This window comes from Octopus bimaculoides, chromosome 9 (genome assembly GCF_001194135.2).
Source record: "Octopus bimaculoides isolate UCB-OBI-ISO-001 chromosome 9, ASM119413v2, whole genome shotgun sequence".
Taxonomy (NCBI): Eukaryota; Metazoa; Mollusca; class Cephalopoda; order Octopoda; family Octopodidae; genus Octopus; species Octopus bimaculoides.
The window spans coordinates 75,469,132-75,490,498 of NC_068989.1; the positions used below are offsets into that span (position 1 = coordinate 75,469,132).

The 21,367-nt window shown below is 37.3% G+C and overlaps 1 protein-coding gene across 2 annotated transcripts in view; it reads left to right on the plus strand.

Annotated features, from left to right (window-relative positions):
- LOC106869760 (ras GTPase-activating protein 3) overlaps positions 1-21,367 on the plus strand; it is a 214,418-nt gene that overhangs the window by 165,525 nt on the left and 27,526 nt on the right. For both annotated transcript variants that reach the window (XM_052970794.1, XM_052970792.1), the window contains exons 3-12: positions 744-837; positions 6,535-6,636; positions 7,526-7,608; positions 8,019-8,181; positions 9,081-9,151; positions 9,808-9,936; positions 14,666-14,816; positions 15,328-15,476; positions 20,443-20,557; positions 21,254-21,328. In XM_052970794.1, the coding sequence (XP_052826754.1) occupies positions 744-837; positions 6,535-6,636; positions 7,526-7,608; positions 8,019-8,181; positions 9,081-9,151; positions 9,808-9,936; positions 14,666-14,816; positions 15,328-15,476; positions 20,443-20,557; positions 21,254-21,328 (1,132 nt within the window). The remainder of the gene's footprint in view (positions 1-743; positions 838-6,534; positions 6,637-7,525; positions 7,609-8,018; positions 8,182-9,080; positions 9,152-9,807; positions 9,937-14,665; positions 14,817-15,327; positions 15,477-20,442; positions 20,558-21,253; positions 21,329-21,367) is intronic.

A 21,367-nucleotide genomic window follows, 5' to 3' on the forward strand; every position in this document is an offset into this window, starting at 1 on the left:
GGGGGGAACATCATAGCCATGTGTTGAGAGGAATTCTTTGGGGTTTGGATAATTCACCTTTGGAAACATGGGTGTTTTGCTCAACATCCTTAAACAAACCTTATTCAAGGACCTTTTGAGCTGGATGGGCTACTCGACTTGAAGAAAATTCTAACTGGGCCCCACCTGCAAGGTCATGCGCTGTTTATCTTGATATGAGATCACCATGTCGCGTACATATGGTTGTGATGCATGTGCCTGGTGTACCCTTATCAGACGGGTAGTCATGATGGGTATATTGGGCTTTGTATATTTTACCCCAGTGTCACTTTGATGGCATGCACTGCTCTCTCACTCAATAATAATAATAATAATAATAATACACCCCCCCACCAACAACAACAACAAACAAGAGTTCTGGTGTTTATGTAGGGGCCTCCATTGAATGCCTGGGCACTGAGAGGGGTTTGTTTTTGTTGATGCTCTTGTGGATTCCATGGTTAGAGTTGGTTCAAAAAGCTCCATATAAACTCTGACATTGATACAAGTGAGCTTATGAAAGAGTACATAATGTTATAAAGAGTACATAATGTTATAAAGAGTACTTAATGCTGTTTAACTTCCTAGTATGCATGGAAAAACCTTTGTTGTTAGTGTGGATGATACATTTAATGTTTGCTGAGATTGAGATGTTATTGCAAATTGATTCAACTCTTTGAAATTATGTTGTTCCACTTATCTAAAACTGTTTGTTTCTTTTACAGCCCTTTCTATGGTGAAGAATTCCATGCAGAAATACCAAAGCGCTTTAGGTATTTGTCATGCTACATTGTCGATACAGGTTATAAAGCTGAGAAGGTAGATTTTTTTTCCTGATATTTTTACCTTATTTTTATTTGTACTGCTCTATAGTATCCCCCCCCTTCTCTCTCCACGCACACATACACACAAAATCAGTCAGTTGTTTGTTTCTGTTTCTCTCAAGCAAAAATTATTTTCATTATTAGTGACGAAAGCTGGCAGAATTGTTAAAACACCAAACAGAATGTTTAGCAGCATTTCCTCCGTTTTTACCTTCTGTGTTCAAATTCCACCGAGGTCATATTTGCCTTTTATTCTTTCCGGGTCGATGAAATAAGTACCAGTTGAACACTGAGGTCGACGTAATTGACTTAATCCCTTCCCTAAAATTGCTGGCCTTGTGCCTAAATCTTCAAACTATTATTAGAGATGGAAGCCGGCAGAATTGTTTGCACACCAGTCAAAATGCTTAGTGGCATTTCGTTTGTCTTTACGTTCTGAGTTCAGATACTGTCAAGGTCGACATAGCCTTGCATTCTTTTGGGATCGATGGAATAAATACCAGTTTATCTCTGGGGGTCGATGTAATCAATTAGCTCTCTCTCTCCCCACAAAACTTCAGGCATTGTCCCTATAATAGAAAGGTTTATTACTGATGGAAGCAGTATGATTTCAAAATAGCATTCTGTATATCTTAACGTGGATTTACTGAAGAAAGCTACATGGCTGTGGTTTTCATCCAGCAACGCATCTCATATAAATATATAGTACTAAAAAACAGGCAAATATCATTCAGAAGTAGTGGTGGAATTTCTGGATGAATTTTGTCTGCTGTTGATATTCTTCTGTGCTTTATGTGTCTCTACAAGATGCTTTCTCAAGCCAAGTACTGCAGTTTTATGGCTTCCTACAGTATATCTATGTTAAGTATGATTTACAGAATGCTATAAATTATTTTTATTCTACCTGCTAGGTCTTGAATGAAGGTTTAGTTTCCATGGCTTCTACAGGCCCACCTAGATAACTGAGATTACTGCCACTAATATTCCTCTTGTATCTTTGTAAACCAATGCCTGCGGTAGGAAAGGTGTGAACTGGGAGAGAATCCCAGAGGTTTAATATTCAGGGAAGGAAGCACTGGGTGTAGAGGTTAGTGCAGGACTTGGGGAGTGGGGTTGGACACAGAATGGGTGATCAAATGAGGTGAAATAAGTGGGTCAAGAATGCTCAAGTGGGTATAGTATTGAGGGGAAGGTTTAAAGAATTATCTTTTCATGAACTTTAAGGTGTTATTGAGTTAACACTTAACTCTGATTTTCATTGTCTTAAGTGGATTTAAAACAGATATCTCTTTTGGGTAGTGGATTAGAGCTAACTTGGATTAGTAATCTGTTTCTCTTGGGATTGTCATATGGCTCAGACTTGGTTATGTGATTAAGAAACTTACTTCCTAACCATGTGGCTTTGGGTTCTGTCCCTCAGTGCAGTACCTTGGGCACATGTCTTTTAGTAATATATAACCTTGGGCTGACAAAAGCATTGCGAGCAGATTTGGTTGATGGATACTGAAAGAAGCCTCTCACATACATACACGTGAGTGACGGGTTGTGTGTGTGTTCGTTTGTGTGTGTTTGTGTATACCTTTGTGTAGACATCATGTGATAATTGAAATCATTGTCATAAAAGCGAGATTGTTTGTTTTCAGTCTTTCATGGAAAACATGTCTAGCTATGAGAAAATATTACTGTGCTTAGAAACATTTGGTTAGGAAACAGACTTCTTCACCACACAGCCATGCATGTGACTAGCCATATATTATATACTGTGTATATTATTTTGTCTTTTTGTATAAATAGGACGACATTGATCAGTTTGTTTTTTTTCGAACTCTTTAGAGAAAGATCGAATAAGTATGAAAAAGAAACAAAAATTTAGTGCAATAATTTTCAAGCATTTATAAAGCAGATGGAAATAGTAATATGACTTCAACTCTTTTAATAACTTTTAAGTGTTTACTTTAAAAAAAAAATGCAAGTTATGAAATATTGAAATGTTGAAGTACTTTAATTTGTTATCCTTATTATATGAGAACAATATTTCCTTCCTTATTTTGTTTAAAAAATTATAATTGCTATAACAATATTGTCTCAACAGCGGAAGTATTAAAGAAATGATTCTAAATTTAAGGATAGATACAGGAAGAATGAGAAGAGGTGATTGCAGTGAATGAAAGCTGTTGGTAGAGAGTTGTAGGATTTTATCGTTCATTTTGAACAATAAAAGTAACATTTTTTCTGTTTAAATTTTAATATTTTGGAAGATCTATCCTTATTAGTTTGTCTGTCATTGTTGATGATGACCAAGGATGGTAGTTGAAGATGGGTCACAGTGTATCTGGCTGTGGCTAAGCAGTCTGATGTGTACTTGGAAGGCTCTGCTGCAGATTGGCACTGGTGGTCTACTGGATGTTTATAGGAGTTGAGACCTCTATTGGTGTGGCTTTTCCAGGCAGGGAGGTTTTGTGCTTCTGTCTTCCAGGTGTCAGGGTTGATCTCATAGCCCTTCAGTGAGGTTTTGAGTGTATCCTTTAAGTGCTTTTTCTATCCACTTTGAATGCACTTGCCTTCTTCCAATTCACTGTAAAACAGTCTTGTGGGAGTTGCATTTCAGGTATATGAACAAGGTGGCCTGCCCACTTGACTTACACTCTTCTCAACATTGTGTAGATGCTTGGCAGATCAGCTCAAGAGAGGACCTCTGTGTCTGGGGCCTTGCCTTGCCATGTGATTTCCAACAGCTTTCAAGGGTAGACTCTTGTCATTTAATCAGTAACATTCAAAACACAGGTGTGGCTGTATAGTAAGAAATTTACTTCTCAGAAAAATGGTTCTGCATTCTGTCCCACTGTATTGCACGTTGGACAAGTGTCTTCTACTATAGCCCAGTGCTGAACAAGGCCTTGCGAGTGGTTTTATAGATGGAAACTGAAAGAAGCCTGTCATGTGTGTGTGTTTATATGTTACTGTCACCTTGCCTTGATATTACATGATAGTTGTAAGCGAGTGTCAACAAATAGCAACTAACATCCAAGTGGTGTTCTTTATTTGCAACCATGGCCAGACATGAAAGACATGTCTGGTCATGGAGATATTTTACCCTGCTTGGAAACAGGTAAGGGCTGACAACAGGAAGGGCATCAAGCTGTAGAAAATCTGCTGCAATGAATTCTGTCCCACCTATCATCATCATCATCGTTTAACGTCCGCTTTCCATGCTAGCATGGGTTGGACGATTTGACTGAGGACTGGTGGACCAGGAGGCGGTGAGCTGGAAAAATATTACATGAGATGTTAACATTTTTCATCACACATAATTGTGACTTGGTCACTAAAACTATTTCACTGCAACTGTTTGAAAGTTTAATACAGACAATACCCAAGATTTATACTTTCAATTTTTGTCACTTCTTGTTCTGTCTGTCTAAAATGAAATATTTTTGCAGTCGTAAGAGTGACTGTGTGGTAAGAAGCTTGCTTCCCAACCACATGGTCCCGGGTTCAGTCCCACTGCTTGGCACCTTGGGCACATGTTGTCTACTATAGCCTCGGACTGATCAAAGCCTTGTGAGCGGATTTGGTAGACGAAAACTGAAAGAAGCTTGTTGTATATATATGTGTGTGTGTTTGTTTGTTCCTCTATCATTGCTTGACAACCCATGTTGGTGTGTTTATGTTCCTGTATCTTAGCTGTTCAGCAAAAGTGAGTGATAGAATAAGTACTAGGCTTACAAAGAATAAGTCCTGGGGTCGATTTGTTTGACTAAAGGCAGTGCTCCAGCATGGCTGCAGTCAAATGATTGAAACAAGTAAAAGAATAAAGAGAATGTAGAGAAGCAGCTCTCCAGATTCATCTTTTTACATTTCCTATGACCCTGACTTTTCAAATATCTAAAAAGTACAAAAACCAAATGTATGAATCTTAAAGACTTGATATAGCCAACTGACTACTCAAAATGTTTCAAACAGTTTCAGTTAAACTATGTCATTGAGCAGGTTATTTCTTTGTTACTTTTGCTGTTATGACATATTAATGAAAATTTTGACATCTCATGAAGTAAATTTAAACTGCTTTTGTGGGTTGTTAAATTACTAGAGTAACTCTTTCCACGACGTAACAGCTTCTGAAATTTTAGCATCTCTTCTGTAGCAAGATACTTGTACGTCTCCTCTATCACATGGCATAAACGATCACTTGAGTGAGTGTTGTGGATTGTCACTCAAATCCACGACACTCACCCTCTTGAGTATCAGCTAATATTTATGCCATGTTCAATACTCAATTCCAACAATATTGAATTGTTGTGAACTCTTGTAGCTAGAATGAAAGATTAGTCAGTATAAATTTTAAGTCGTAATTCTCTACGACAAAATGACTTTATTTCTAATGGTTCTATAAATGCTAAATGTTCATAATAAACTAATGTAGAAATTTAATTCCTTTTACTTCTTGTTTCCTCCTATCACTTGGCATAAAGTCACCTTCTCCTCCCTAATAACCTCTTCCACCTACTCATAGGGACTTTTTGCTCCCCCTCCCACTCTTCTTTTTATGCCTTGCACCTTACTTGGCAACCTCACTAGTGTAGGTTGCATGAAAAAAAAGCACCCAGTACACATCGTAAAGTGGTTGGTGTTAGGAAGGATATCCAGCCATAGAAAACATGCTAAAGCTGACACTGGAGCTTGATGCAGCTCTGTGGCTCACCGGGTCTTATCCAATCATCCAACCTATGTCATCATGGAAAGCACATTAAATGATGGTGATTAAAATAGCATTTGTAAGACATTTTTTTTCATCATTTTAGATTCTTCCAAACATTTTTTTAGAAGTTTAGTTACAGCCAGCTGCTTAAACTATTCTAGGTTCTGACCATGCTGGAGCTCTTCATCCTTTAATTTTGTGTTTTCATTTCATGTTTTTTGTCATTTTTATATTTTTTTATTTTATACTTTAATCTGTGAATAATAGAGTTGTAGGGTATATGCTCCCAACAGACCAGTCACTGGTTTGATGCATTTCTAATAGTAGCTACACTTGATAAGGGATTGTTTGTGCAACTTGGGTGGAGCAAAATATCACAACATATTTTTGTTCTGTAGCTGATGCCAGTGCCGCCTGACTGGCACCCTTGCTGGTGGCATGTAAAAAGCACCATTCGTACGTATATGATGCCAGTGTTGCCTGAGTGGCTTCTGTGCTGATGGCACATAAAAAGCACCATTTGAGTGTCGTCAATGCCAGTGCCACCTGACTGGCTCCCGTACCGGTGGCAAGTAAAAACACCATTCGAGCATGGCTGATGCCAGTGCTGCATGACTGGCCCCCTGTGCTGGTGGCACGTAAAAAGCACTCACTACACTCTCAGAGTGATTGGCATTAGGAAGGACATCCAGCTGTAGAAACCTTGCCAGAGCAGATTGGAGCCTGGTGCAACCCCCTGTCTTGCCAGTCCTCAGTCAAATCGTCCAACCCATACCAGCATGGAAAGCAGATGTTAAACGACAACGATGACGATGTACTGGGTTATTGTTTGTTGCTGATGTTTACATTTTTGGTGACATATTATTGCCAAAAGACACACATGCATGTACACACATGTGCATATACACACACGTGCATGTACACACACACACATGCAATGAATAACTAAATGACATATTTTTTAAAACAGTTTCTTTATTGTTTTCATTGAAGGTTATTGGAAAAGTTTCCCTAAGGAGAGAAGAACTTCACAAATACCATGGCAAAGACCATTGGTTTCCCTTGTCACATGTTGGCTCAAATCCAGAAGTACAGGTAATTTAATAATCTTTTTTATGAAGTTCATTATCATCATCATCATCACCACCATCACGGCCACATCATTGTCATCCTCCTCCTCTTCCTCATTCCCTTCCTCCTCTTTTTTCTTCTCTCCCTCCTATTGTGAGTGTATCTGGTAGACAGAAACTGTGTGGAAGCTTGTTTTGTGTGTTTGTTTGTGTATGTATTTGAGCATGTCTTTGTGCTTGTGTCCCCCCCACCCCCAACTGATTGGCAAAAGATATTGGTTTGATTATGTCCCTGTAACTTAGCAGTTCAACACATGTGGTCGATAGAATGTCTGGCATCGGCCCACATCTTCTGTAAACATGACAGATGTTCTACCAAAGCAATCTTTTGAATTTCACCATCCATTTTTGTATTTAGCAGTTATTACTGTGTTGAGTCAAAAGTTTTGCAATATTTTGGCTCATTTCCTGCACTCGCATTTCATTAACCAAGATGACATAGAAGCTTCAGTGAAGAAGTTTTTCACCTCAAAGGACAAGAACTAGTATCGGTGTGGAATCAAAGAACTGTCAGATAAATGATTTCAGATGGTACAACACAATGGCCTCTATTTTGAATGCTAGGCTGCTTTTGTTGTAACGTGACGAATGAAGCAAATAAATGACCAAAATATTGCAAAACTTTTGACTCAACAAAATACTTATGGTTTTTATCTACTGTTCTGCTATTAAAAATGTTATATTTCATTTCTCTCAAAGTTTAAAAAATCATATGATGTAAACTTATATTTATGTTTTATTTAAATGGAGATTGACTTTTCTTAGCAAATTTTAAAAGGAACGTTACATTTCCTCCTTAAAACAACCTTCTTTCCTCTAAATATTCATAGTAAAACTCCATTTGTCTTTTATAGGGAAAGGTTCACCTGGAGATCAGGTTTGATGAGTACCTCAATACTGAACCAGAATCCTTCTCCTCTCACCGCATGGTTGTCAGGTAAGCCAGAACTTTTGTTTTTTAAACTACCAGTTGTGAAAATCCTACACTTGTTCACATAATCACTGTCATCATCATCATCATCATCTCCACAACTGTTATCATCGTCATCATCATCATCATCATCATCATCATCATCACAACTGTTATCATCATCATCATCATCACAACTGTTATCATCATCATCATCATCATCATCATCACAACTGTCATCATCATCGTCATCATCATCATCATCATCATCATCACAACTGTCATCATCATCATCACAACTGTCATCATCATCATCACAACTGTCATCATCATTGTCATCATCATTATCTCATCATCAATGTCTTTACTCTCAGTCTCTTCCTGTATTGTTTTTTTTTTTGCTGTTGTTGATATATTGTTGTTTTCCTTCATGACAGAGTTATTGAATGCTTGGACTTGACCGTGGTCAATGGTGCGTGCAATCCTTATGCTGTCATCACGTTAACTTTTGGAAAATCTCGGCACAGAGAAGAAGTGAAGCGAACGAGCGTCAAGAAGAAGACAATTTGTCCACAGTTTGAAGAAACGTTTTTCTTTGATGTAAGTAGGAGATTTTTGAGGGTGGTGGCAGTGGCGGCGGCGGCGGTGGTGGTGGTAGGGGTTTGCTTTGAAATGTGCAGAAGGGTGATGCACAGTGACAAACCTCTCCAGCAGGTTTGATCCCCAACTGGGTTATTTTACTTGATCCCCTTCTCATACCACCTGTTAGGCACTAATAATGGTCCCTACCAAGGTCCCAGCTATGGGTGAGCCCTTTTTGCACTCTTGCTGTGTCCTACTCTCACTCTCTCTCCCCTCTTTCCTCTGGCTGGTTTGAACATAAAACAAGGTAGAATATTTGGGCTGGACATGGCCAGTTTAAATGCTGAAGAGTTAATTAGCAGGTCATTGTGGTCACCCCTTATGGACCCAGAATAGATGAAGCCCTTCAGTTCTTTAGCTTCTCATCTAAGAGAAGGTAACTCCATACAAATTCTGCATCCTGATAAATACCGAGTTCATGGCACTTGTACCACAAGATCAATACAAGACCCATGGGCATATGGTGTAGTGGTTAAGAGCGCAGCCTACTAACCCCAAGATTCCGAGTTCGATTCCAAGCAGTGACCTGAATAATAATAATAATAATAATAATAATAATAATAATAATTATAGTAACAACATCTAAAACTGTGTGATTGGGAAGTGAACTTCTTAGTAACCACACAGCCATCTCTGCCCCTGTCATACAGCCATGTCTGCAAATGGTTAAAGGTTTTTATTATTATTTCTTTTTATTTTAAATACAAGATATTGTTGTTAGTACCTTGTAATTTTTTCAAATGTCTGCTAATATCTCTCATTTTTGAAACAAATTTGTTGAGAATTCCTTTTAGAAATATCTTCACCTTAAAAAGAATAAAAAAAAAATCCTTTTTCTTTTTTTCTTTTTCTCTCAGCTTGACAAAAGGAATCAAAATGGAGACAGAAACCAATACATTTTTGAAGATTTTCTCAGTGGAGATGTATGGTGAGTCCATAAAATTGTTGTTACTGTTACCCTCAACCCCTACCCATAAATATCAGGGACATTTATATTAGCATCATTGTTGTTGTTGTTGCTACTGGTGTCTACTCTTTCATGTTGGTAGAAGCTTGCAGTACCATTATCATCAGCACCACTTAATGTCTACTTTCCTATGTTTGTATGGGTCAAATGAAATTTGTTGTCAGACGGAGTTTCTACTACCACCAGATGCCCTTTCCTATTGCCAACCCTCACCTGTTTCCAAGCAAGGTAGTAATTTCCCATGGCTAGATACGGGTTTCCATGGAAGACTGGAAACCAATGACATCACTTGCATTATAGTGATGCTTGTTAACAGCCATCACGTGATGTGAGGACAAGAAAGAACACACACACACACACACACGCAATCAACTCCTTTCAGTGATCATCTGCCAAATACGCTTTCAAGGTTTTGGCTGTCTTAGGGCTATAGTAGACTCTTGTCCATGGTGTTGCACAGTGGGACTGAACCAGAGACCACATGATTGGGTAAGCAACCTGTTCCATGTTAATTTTCTTTCAATCCGTATTTTGTAATGAAAAGAATGTTCAAGAAATAATTATTTCTACTGGGATTTTTAAACACCAACTAATGTTGTACACAATTGTTTTTTCAGTATATCATTGTGGCATGATGATACCAAAGTGTCTCGAGAAGTCTTAGGTGGTATCTTTCCTGGTGCTTTTCTCGGAGAGGTGAAAATTCCATTACGAGATTTAGATCCAAAATCGGTACATAAAGCATGGTATGTATTACGCTTTGTCTTGTTTTTTTCTCTTTGACTTTTGAACCCTTCTGATATCAGCCCTTTGGAGATCTCCCTTGGTTCTGTGATACAAACTTCCCCTTTTTTAAAGTGATCAAGATTAAAACCTTTGATCAAAATTTTGTCTTAATTCTGTTCCAAACATCTGCATAATTCTCTTGGTACAAACCCATTTGAGACTACTCCTTGTTTTATGATACAAACTTCCTGTTTTAACCTTTTAGCATTTAAACTGACCATATTTGGCCCAAAAATTCTACTTGTTTTATGTTCAAACCAGTCAGACCCAGCCTATCACACCTACCCTACAATGTCATTTGAAAAAAAAAAAATCATAACATTTGAAATCTTGAAGCTACAAAATAATGCATAATTAAAGAATAAAAAGTTTTGAATGGTACAACAATACACTATAATACAAAAAATGGACTATATACCTGTTGTAATTTAGTTATCTATAGTCCGATGATATTTCGGAATACAATTCCTTCTTCAGATATTCTTAGATGGAGTCTACTCTCCTAATGCATAATTAATTCAAAAGAGTGTAAATAAAGAAACATTTTATTTGAAGGGGTTACCTAAATGCTAAAAAGTTTCAAATGTATCAAAATTTTGGGTTATGTTCCAAACATCAGCTTCATTATAACAAAGCTGTTTCCCTAAACTCTTCATCATTTTCAAAGTTATAGGCACAGGAATGGCTGTGTGGTAAGTAGCTTGCTTACCAGCCACATGGTTCCGGGTTCAGTCCCACTGCGTGGCACCTTGGGCAAGTGTCTTCTACTATAGCCTCGGGCTGACCAAAGCCTTGTAAGTGGATTTGGTAGACGGAAACTAAAAGAAGCCTGTCGTATATATGTATATATATATATATATATATATGTGTGTGTCTGTGTTTGTCCCCCCAACATCGCGTGACAACCGATGGTGGTGTGTTTATGTCCCCGTAACTTAGTGGTTCGGCAAAAGAGACTGATAGAATAAGTACTAGGCTTACAAAGAATAAGTCCTGGGGTCGATTTGCTCGACTAAAAGTGTTGCACCAGCATGGCCACAGTCAAAATGACTGAAACAAGTAAAAGAGTAAAGACAACGTAGTTTGGCAAAAATATGGTAACAAAAGGGTTAAAGTGATCTGAATGACAACTTTACATCAAAATTTCTTGTTAATTTATGTTCCGAACACCAGCTTAATGGCGACAGAGTTATTTTACTAATTTCTGCATAATTTTCAAAATCAATTGAAACAAAGGCAGCGAATTTCAGCAGAAATATGATAACAAAAGGGATTAAGCATATGACTTTATTCACTTGGATAGGTTTCAAATGAAGAAAACAAAGCTGCTTGTACATATTAATTTGTTTTCAGATTATGCTTGAAAAGCTTTAAATGCAATAGCTGTCTTCACTGATAAAAAAATCTATGTTTTAACACTTGTGCGTTTTAACCCAAGGTGCCATGCAGTGGGATTGAACCCTAAAATCATGTGGTTGGAAAGCAAATTTCTTAACCTGATGGTCATACCTGCACCTATATAAAACTAGTTATTAGTCAGTATTATATTGTAGCATAAAGGCAGTGAGCTGACAGAATCTTTAGCATGCCAGGCGATATGCTTAGTGGTATTTCACTCATCGCTACGTTCTGAGTTCAAATTCTGCCGAGGTTGACTTTCCCTTTCATCCTATTAGGGTTGATAAATTAAGTACCAGTGAAATTCTGGGGTCAATGTAATCGACTAGTCCCCTCCCCGCAAATACTTCAGGCTTTGTGTCTATAACAGAAAGGATTACATTGTAGCACATGTGACTTACTAAATATCCTTTACTGTGTTTTTAAGGCCAAAAATGACCCTGATTTCATCTGATTTCTCCTCCCTTCTCCCATTTTCTTCTTTTGCTTTTGTAATTTGCATAGCTTTAGCAGTTGTTATATGGAACACTTGAATTGGATAAACAGGAGTGGCTGTGTGGTAAGTAGCTTGCTTACCAACCACATGGTTCCGGGTTCATTCCCACTGCGTGGTACCTTGGGCAATTGTCTTCTACTATAGCCTCGGGCCGACCAAAGCCTTGTGAATGGATTTGGTAGACGGAAACTGAAAGAAGCCTGTCGTATATATGTATATATATATATATATATATATATATATATATATATATATATATATGTATGTATGTATGTATGTATGTATGTATGTATGTGTGTGTGTATGTGTTTGTCCTCCCCAACATCGCTTGACAACCGATGGTGGTGTGTTTACGTCCCCGTAACATTAGCGGTTCGGTAAAAGAGACTGATAGAATAAGTACTAGGCATCCAAAGAATAAGTCCTGGGGTCGGTTTTCTCGACTAAAAAGGCGGTGCTCCAGCATGGCTTCAGTCAAATGACTGAAACAAGTAAAAGAGAGTAAAAGAGTAAAGGGCTGAACCTGAAACTATGTGGTTGGGAAGCCAACTTCTTAACCACACAGCCATGGAAAGGAAAAAAAAAAACAGAAAATACAAACCAAAACAGAACCATGGTTTTCTTTGAAACAGTGAACTGTGGTTGTACTTGGAAAGAATGAAAATAAACTAAATAGGATTCTACTCAATCTTGAATGATTTCCAAGTTCTTGGAACAATGGCTAAGATATTCAGGTGCAAGTCAATTAAGAATTCATAAATAATTTATTCCAACTTTTGTTTCCTTATTCTAAAGATTTCCTTATTTTTCTTTATGTATTATATCTGATGTGGCCTGGTGGTTAGGCTGTTGCACTCACAATTGCTAGATAATGGGTTCAATTCCCACACCAAGTGGTGCAGTGGTGCATTCTGTTCTTGAGCAAACACTTCATTTCACATTGCTCCTGCACCCTGCTTTTGATCAGTGAGTGCAGGGCGGAATGTTAGCTTGCTTGCCTAGCCAGCAGGGCGAGATCATCTGAAGGCTAAAATGCTGCAAAGTTCATCGTGACTAGCGATGTGTGACAATATCCAATAGTTTGGTTGGTCATATGATTATGTGATTATATCTGATGTGAAGTCAATAACTTGATAATACTGATTAGGCTGTTATTAATATTAGCCATATATGGAGTTGGTGGTAGTGGTGTATGCATTGGAGAACCGCTATAGTCATTTGACATACTAGAAATAACTGCTGAATGTCCCTCATGTTACACATCACAGTCTTAAATAAACTATACATTAAATCAGTGGTTTTTTTCATGGTAGAGGCTAGATCCCCTAAAAGTGTGGTTGTGAAAATTGAAAAGCAAATAAGCAAATTGCTGTTTTTAATGCAATTAGATGATGTTGAGCTTTTAGAAACTTATCCTACACCATGGAAAAGAAAGAAGAATCACATGGGTGCAAACTCAGTTTTGTTTTTCGTCATTATTAAAGGGTAGAAGGCAGTGAACTGGCAGAACTGTTAAGCATGCCAAACAAAATGCTTAGTGGCATTTTGCCTGTCATCATGTTCTAAGTTCAAATTCTGCTGAGGTTGACTTTGCCTTTCATCCTTTCAGAGTTGATAAAATAAGTACCAGTTGAGCACTGGGTTGATGTAATTGACTACCCGTCCTCCCCGCAAATTGTTGGCCTTGTGCCAGAATTTCTAACCATTATTAAAGAAAGGTAGGGTCAGAAATTTTCTGGTTTCTTGATTATGGTGGTGGTAGTGGCCTTGGTGGTGGATCTGGTCTTTGTCAGTTTCAGAACCACTGTATTAGATGATGTAGACATTAAAGATGTGATGGTGATAATTTGGAATACCTTTAATCGTAGTGAGGGTTGATTTAGTGTTAAACTACAAGAACAACAACAAAGCCTGATTGAGTATTCATAATTTCTACATTCAGTTATGTTGATTTATTTATTTATTTATGCGCCCTTTTTAAAGCTTAACCAGGCTCATGGGCCCGGTTTCCTGGTTTTTATGGCATATGTGTTCCCCTCCAGCTGGATGGGAAGCCAGTCCATCGCAGCTTTGCTCAAGAAACAGGAAGAAAGAGTCAGAGAAAGTTGGAGCGAAAGAGTACAACAGGGGTCGCCACCACCCCTTGTCAGAGCCTCGTGGAGCTTTTAGGTGTTTTTGCTCAATAAACACACACAATGCCTGGTCTGGGAATCAAAACCACAATCCTGCGACTGCGAGTCCACTGCCCTAACCACTGGGTCATTGTGCCTCCAGTTATGTTGATAGAATAGATATTTTTACTTCAGTGTTGTGGATTCTGAAAAACAACAAGATAACCTTTTACCATTTTCAGTTTTTGTTAATGACAGCTATATCATATAAAAGTGGAGGTGCATAGCCTAGTGGTTGGGGTGTTGAACTTGTGATCATAAGAGAAATGAAAACAGAGAATGTGGAAAAATTCTTTTTCAAATAGGGAAAAAGAAAGAGCTCTATTTGATTATTCTCTTTCTTCTGTTTGAAAAGGGAAATTTTTCCTGAAATATTTTTGGATCATTAAGCAATCTATATAAGGTAATATTTTCCTTTTGTTTTTGATTTATTGACATCATCTTACATACTTTGTCTAATGTCTCACCTGCATTACTCAAGAGTTTATATAATTTATATACATTGCACTGCTTCAAGCAAATTCCTTTTGAAATATCTTTTAAAAAATAAACATGTTCAAATACTTTTCATAAAGCTTACACCTTTCAAAATTCAGTGAGACAAAGTATTTATTTTTCTTACAGGTACTTCCTCCATGCTCGAGAAAATGGTAAACAGACGCGACAAGAACTGGGTTCATTACGGCTCCGAATCTCATATACCTCTGATTATGTTTTCTCTTCCCACTACTACGATGAACTCAGGAATTTATTGTTGAATTCAGAAAGTTGTACTGTAAGTTAATCAATTAATATTGTGATTGCTAATTTCTTAAAGAGTGGTGGATATATTTTTATTATTAGGGCAGCAGACTCGTGGTCATAGGATCGCAGTTTCGATTCCCAGACCGGGGGGTTGTGAGTGTTTATTAAGCGAAAACACCTAAAAGCTCCACAAGGCTCCGGCAGGGGATGGTGACGAACCCTACTGTACTCTTTCACCACAACTTTCTCCCACTCTTACTTCCTGTTTCTGTTGTGCCTGTAATTCAAAGGGTCAGCCTTGTCACACACTGTGTCACGCTGAATATCCCCAAGAACTACGTTAAGGGTACACGTGTCTGTGGAGTGCTCAGCCACTTGCATGTTAATTTCACGAGCAGGCTGTTCTGTAGATCGGATCAACTGGAACCCTTGATGTCGTAAGCGACGGAGTGCCAACAACAACAACAATTGTTAAATGAAGTTTAAACAGTTTGCTTTTAAGTCTCAACATAATCACCGTTTCCTTGTCTTTATAATTGCAGCCAATAACATCATCAGCAGCCTTTATTTTGGGGGAAATTGTTGAAAATCCACAAAATGCAGCTCAACCTCTGATGAAAGTTTTTTTACACTATGGAAAATTAGTGCCTTTAATTAAAGCTTTAGCTGAAAATGAACTTTCCAAAACCTCGTGAGTAATTCATTTTTATGTAATAAAGGAAGTTTTCAGTTTTACATGTAAATGATAGAAAGATACTGAATATAATGAATATAAATAAATTTCATTGTTGAATGTGAAAAATGTTAGTTGAGTGATATGATCTGATTTATTTGAATGATTGTAAAATAGTATTAACTCTTTTGGTATTAATCCACCTGAGACTGTCCTTGGTTCTGTGATAGAAACTTCTTGTTTAAAGCAACCTAGATTTAAGCCTTTCATAAAAATTTCATGTTAATCTATGTTCCAAATACCAGCTGAATAATGAATGACAGGTTATTTTATTAAATTTGCCATCGTTTTCAAAATTAATTGAAAGAAAGGCAATGCATTTCTAGAGAGGTATAGTGACAAAAGGGTTAAAAGTGATTGAAAAAAGAAAAAGCAAAAGCCACAACAATGCAGTTACAAATAAAACAGTAAGAATAAATACTTATACTATATTTATTTCAATATTTTGGCTATGAAAGGCCTTAGGGATCTCTTCAGTTTAACTCACAGATTTTTAAAATTATTTTTTTTAAACTAAACAGTTTGAAACTTCGTATACTGGTGTAATTTCTTACTCTGAACATAGTTTACTTTCAACATTTTTGACCAAATTTCGTATTTTAGAAGTTATTTTTCAACTATGTATAGATTATTAAAAGTAGAGATGACCTGCAAGTTGCTGCTCTTTGATTACTACCGCAAACAGCAGTAGGTTTATTCAGCTGAATACATGATGTTGGTAGGTTAAAATTACCCAAATACGACAACTTTGACATGAAATAACTTCTAAAATATGAAATTTGGTCAAAAGTGTTGAAAGTAAACCATGTTCAGTGTGAGAAATTTCACCAGTATACGAAGTTTCAAACAGTTTAGTTAAAAAAAAAAAATACTAAAAAATATCTGAGCCAAACTGAAGAGATCTGGCCTTAGTCATGAATGCTTTTTTGTCATGTCTAAATAGGTGAGTTGGTAGAGCGGTATGACATATTGGTGGTATCAAGTCATCTAACAAGTATTATACCAATGCTGTTGGTTGTTAAAAGTGGGTTTTTCTTCAGATCACCAATGTTGTTATCTATGGCTTTGATGGTGTCTTTGCTTAAGGCATTTTTCAGGTGGTTTTTAACCAGTGGAGTGTTTGCTTGCTTGCAAAAGAGTACAGCCATACAAATAAATACCTTGTGTAGCTGTGTAGATGGTACCGTAATGTGTAAAATTTGCTTTGTTTAACACACCTACATTACATCATCGCTCTTTTCACATCTAATTTTCCATGTTCGCATGGGTTAGACACAATTCAATAAGGCAGGTTTTACTATGGTCAGATGCCCTTCTTGTCATCATCTTTTATCCAAGTAAGATAATATTTCCCTATGGCTGGACATGTTTCCATGGAAGATTGGAAATAAAGGATACCCCTATATGAGTACTAGTTTTACTATGCATGCGCACTCGAGGGGCTTCCGGAAAGGCAAGTCCCTTGCGCATGTGCAGATAGTACTTCCTCAATGGCGGCTATAATTTCGCGCTACTACACATCTACTAAATCCTGGTCAGCCAGGGTCTATTACTCTATTATGCTATTATTATAGATGCTTTTGTGAAGGTGCCATTCAGTGAGACTGGGTATGAAACCACATGGTTGTGAAGCAAGCTTCTCAAACACACAACCATGTCTGTGCACATGAGATATATCATAACTCTATGAGATATGTCACGTAAGCCAGCTAACAAATGAATACATTTTTAATAGAACAATTATTGTTACTTGACAAGAGGGAAGGAAGTTATTGGTGCTTAACTACTGTGTCACTTTTCATTGCTTACCTCACACCCTTCCTCCGAACCTGTCTGTGGCTTTGTTGTAAGTAAACAATAATATCTGAGGTTATTTCTCTCTTAAGTGCATATACTATACAATAAAACACACTCATGTATTATGATGTCACTGGCTCTGACACTTTTTGTTCTTGTCTTTATGCAGTGCAGTGATCACTGCATGCATTTGTTTTATGTGGTTTTAAATAAAAATATCAAAATAACAAGAAACAAAAAAGACAAAAAAAAGCAACAACCATGGGAATATTTTTTTCTGTTTGAAAACTGCTTCCCAACCACATGGCTTCAAGTTCAGTACTACCGTGTAAGATCTTGAGCAAGTGTCTTCTAATATAACCTTGGACTGGTCAAAACCTTGTGTGTGGGTTTGGTAGATGGAAACTGAAAGAAGCCTATTTTGTGTGTGTGTGTGTGTGTGTGTGTGTGTGTGTGTGTGTGTCTTTGTCTTTGAATTTGTCCTTTGCCACTGCTTGACAACTGGTGTTGGTTTGTTTATGTCTTTGTAACTTGGCAGTTCAGCAAAAGAGAACAAGAGAATAAGTACCAGACTTTAAAGAAAAGAAAATTGGGGGTGATTTGTTTTTCTAAACTCTTCAAGGCAGTGCACCCACATGACCACAGACCAGTGACCGAAACATCGTCATCATCATCATCATCATTTAATATCCATTGTCCATGCTGGCATGGGTTGGACAGTTTGACTGGGCTGGCCTGCTGGAAGGCTGTGCCAGGCTCCAGTCTGATTTGGCATGGTCTTCTATAGCCGGATGCCCTTCCTAACGCCAACTACTTCAAGAGTATAATGAGTGCTTTTATGTGCTACTGGCACAGGTGCCATTTGCATGACACCTGTATCTGCCACTGCTGCTGTTTTGCTTGGCTTGATGGGTCTTCTTCTCAAGCACGACATAATGCCAAAGGTCTTGGTCATTGCCTCTGTGAGACCCAACTCTTGAAAGGAACTCGACCACTTTGCCTCCATGAGGCCCAGCGCTCGAAAGGAACTCCGCCATGTAGAATATATCTGCTATCCTGTTTGTAATAAATATATTATCATTTTCATAATTTTTATGCTTGTTTTATCGATGCTAGCATAGGTTAGATGAGACTTGTTGAAGTGAGTTTTTTTGAGGCTGGACACTTTCTCTGTTGCCAGCCCTTACTTGTTTCTCAAGTAAGGTGTTTTCAGAATATTCTGTTCCACTGGTCCTCACATGTTGAAATTCAAGTGATGCTGTTAAACAACAGAGATTTTGTTTATTGGGGAATGCTAATGATGTCATTGTTTTCATTTGCTCAAACAGTGTTAATGAAGATACATGTAATCAATATTTCTCTCCCCCACCACCCTCTAAACACACACACATTGATAAATGTTGACAGTATGGGAAGAGTGTCTTTCATGCATGAATAACTACTAGTCTACCACGAAAAATAAACCAACACCTGTCTTAGGCCTTCTTATAGAAATATATATAGATATATGGCTATGTCTGACAGACAAAAGTCCTAGATAGATAAATAATGATTTTTAACATAGGCACTAGGACAGAAATTAGTGAGGGCATGGGTCTGTGGTTAAGAAGTTCATTTCCTAACCATGTGGTTGTGGGTTCAATTCTAGTGACACCTTAAGCAAGCGTTTTCCATAATATACCTAGGTTGACCAAAACCTTGTGAGTGGGTTTGAAAAATGGAAACTGAAAGAAACCCATCATATATATATATTTGTGTATGAGTGAGAGTTTGTGTGAGTGAATTTGTATTTCCTTTCCCTACTTGTATGTTCGCTCATTGGTTGTAAGCAATGGATTTGCTGTTGTTTGCTTGTGGTCCATTGCAAAAGCAGATCTAAGCTTCTTGGCTTGTCTTGACATGTTGCACAATTTTTGTTAGCAAAAAGCTCATTCATATAGTGTCATTTATTTCCAGTTCTCTATGTAAACATGTCTGCACAATTTGCCTGATAGACTGGGAGATTGTATCCTCACTTGGACACAAGCAGAGTCTCTAGATCAGTGGTTCTCAATCGGGGTCCATATGGCCCTTGTGGGGCGGTGGGGTCCATATGAGATTTTGTTGTTAAAATTTACATGCAATAAATACATGGCCTTGCTTTTACAATACACAAAATGTTTTAATGTTTTTTTTAATACAGTTTTTAATAATATTTACTAATATTAGGCATAGGAGCGGCTGTGTGGTAATTAGCTTGCTTATGAACCACATGCTTCCGGGTTCAGTCCCACTGCGTGGCACTTTGGGCAAGTGTCTTCTACTATAGCCTCGGGCTCACCAAAGCCTTGTGAGTGGATTTGGTAGATGGAAACTGAAAGAAGCCTGTTGTATATATGCATGTGTGTATATGTTTGTGTGTCTGTGTTTGCCTCAACATTGCTTGACAACTGATGCTGGTGTGTTTACGTCCCTGTAACTTAGTGGTTCGGCAAAAGAGACTAATAGTATAAGTACTAGGCTTCCAAATAATAAGTCCTGGGGTCAATTTGCTCGACTAAAAGCGGTGCTCCAGCATGGCCACAGTCAAATGACTAAAACAAGTAAAAGAGTAAAAAAGTAATAGAAATGATAGGAGTTTTTAGACATCAAATGGCTGTCTATAAGGTTCCCACCCTCTGAGTAAAATAGCAACCAAAGGGGTCTGTAGGCAAAAAATGGTTGAGAATCACTGCAGTTGACAGAAAGGACATTTGGCTATGGAAAATTATGCCCCAACATACTAATGTAACCTTGAAAAATTGACATTAAAACAACAATGTGTATGATGTTGATTTAGTCAATTTGATTCCGGTACTTGGCTGCTACTTGAGTTTTATCAATGTAGATGTAAATGCTTTGTTTTTCATTTTATAAATGGTTTATCTCTAATGATGTTGCTAACTGGCCCAAAAATGTTATAATATGAACAAAGAGGGTACTTGAAATATCTTTCCTGGTGTGTAGGAAATTCATTGTTATCACTGTTAAATTTATGTTTATTTATTCATTCATTCATTTATTTTTTTTAAAAGCTTTTGTTTTCAGTTCCAGTGTTTTTTTCCACTTCTAAATTAGTGCAATATTATTTTTGTTTATTCTTTTGCAGTGACCCCAACACCATATTTCGGGGTAATACTCTAGTCACTAAATTAATTGATGAGTTAATGAAGCTAGTCGGATTACCATATTTACAAGACACAATAAAGTCAATAATTGATGAGGTAAGGACTTTTAATCAGAAAGCAGCCTTAGAAAAGTGCAGTTTGCTGTTATTTTTTTTTTTTTGGAATATCTCTTCCTGGTGCAAGTTTTGTTTTTTGATTTAAAAAAAAAATTTTTTTTTTCACATTTTAGAAATTAAAATCCAACAGTGAAACCTATATTCACATTCATGTGTGCTGGAATGTGTTAAGAATAAAGATGCCCATCATTTTGATTCTCACCCTTTTGCATGCTCATGATAATTAATTATCAACTCACCAAACTTTAACATACATCTGCAAATACTTTGTTAGCTGAATGCTATAAAGAAGAATGGTTGTTCTTGTTTAGCTTCAGATATCTAGGCAGTGTCTCTGACTGAGGAGGCACAATTATATCAAAACACACTGGTGTCTTAGAGTCTGCTGTGTATTGTCAATATGCATAACTCTAAAAGAAGTTATTCTCTGTTATTCTCTGAAGATGGAATCCAACAGTGAAAAAAGCACATACACATCCAAGTCTACTACAGTGGCTTGATGCTTGTGGCATCTCCAATTAAAACCAGAAGATTTTTATAAAGGAATCATTTTTAGTTTGCTTTTATATAGATGTCTTCTCTATACTTGATACCAGCGTTTTGTTTTGTTTTTAACTGAATTCTTTAACAATCTCCGATGCATGTATCATAATCTGTGTACCTTTCCTATTTGTAGATTTGTACAGATCACCGATCGTGTGAGATTGATCCAACCAAATTAAAGGATGGTGAAAACATTATCACAAACATGGTAAAAATCATCCTTCTTTCTTTTTTTTTTATCCCCCCC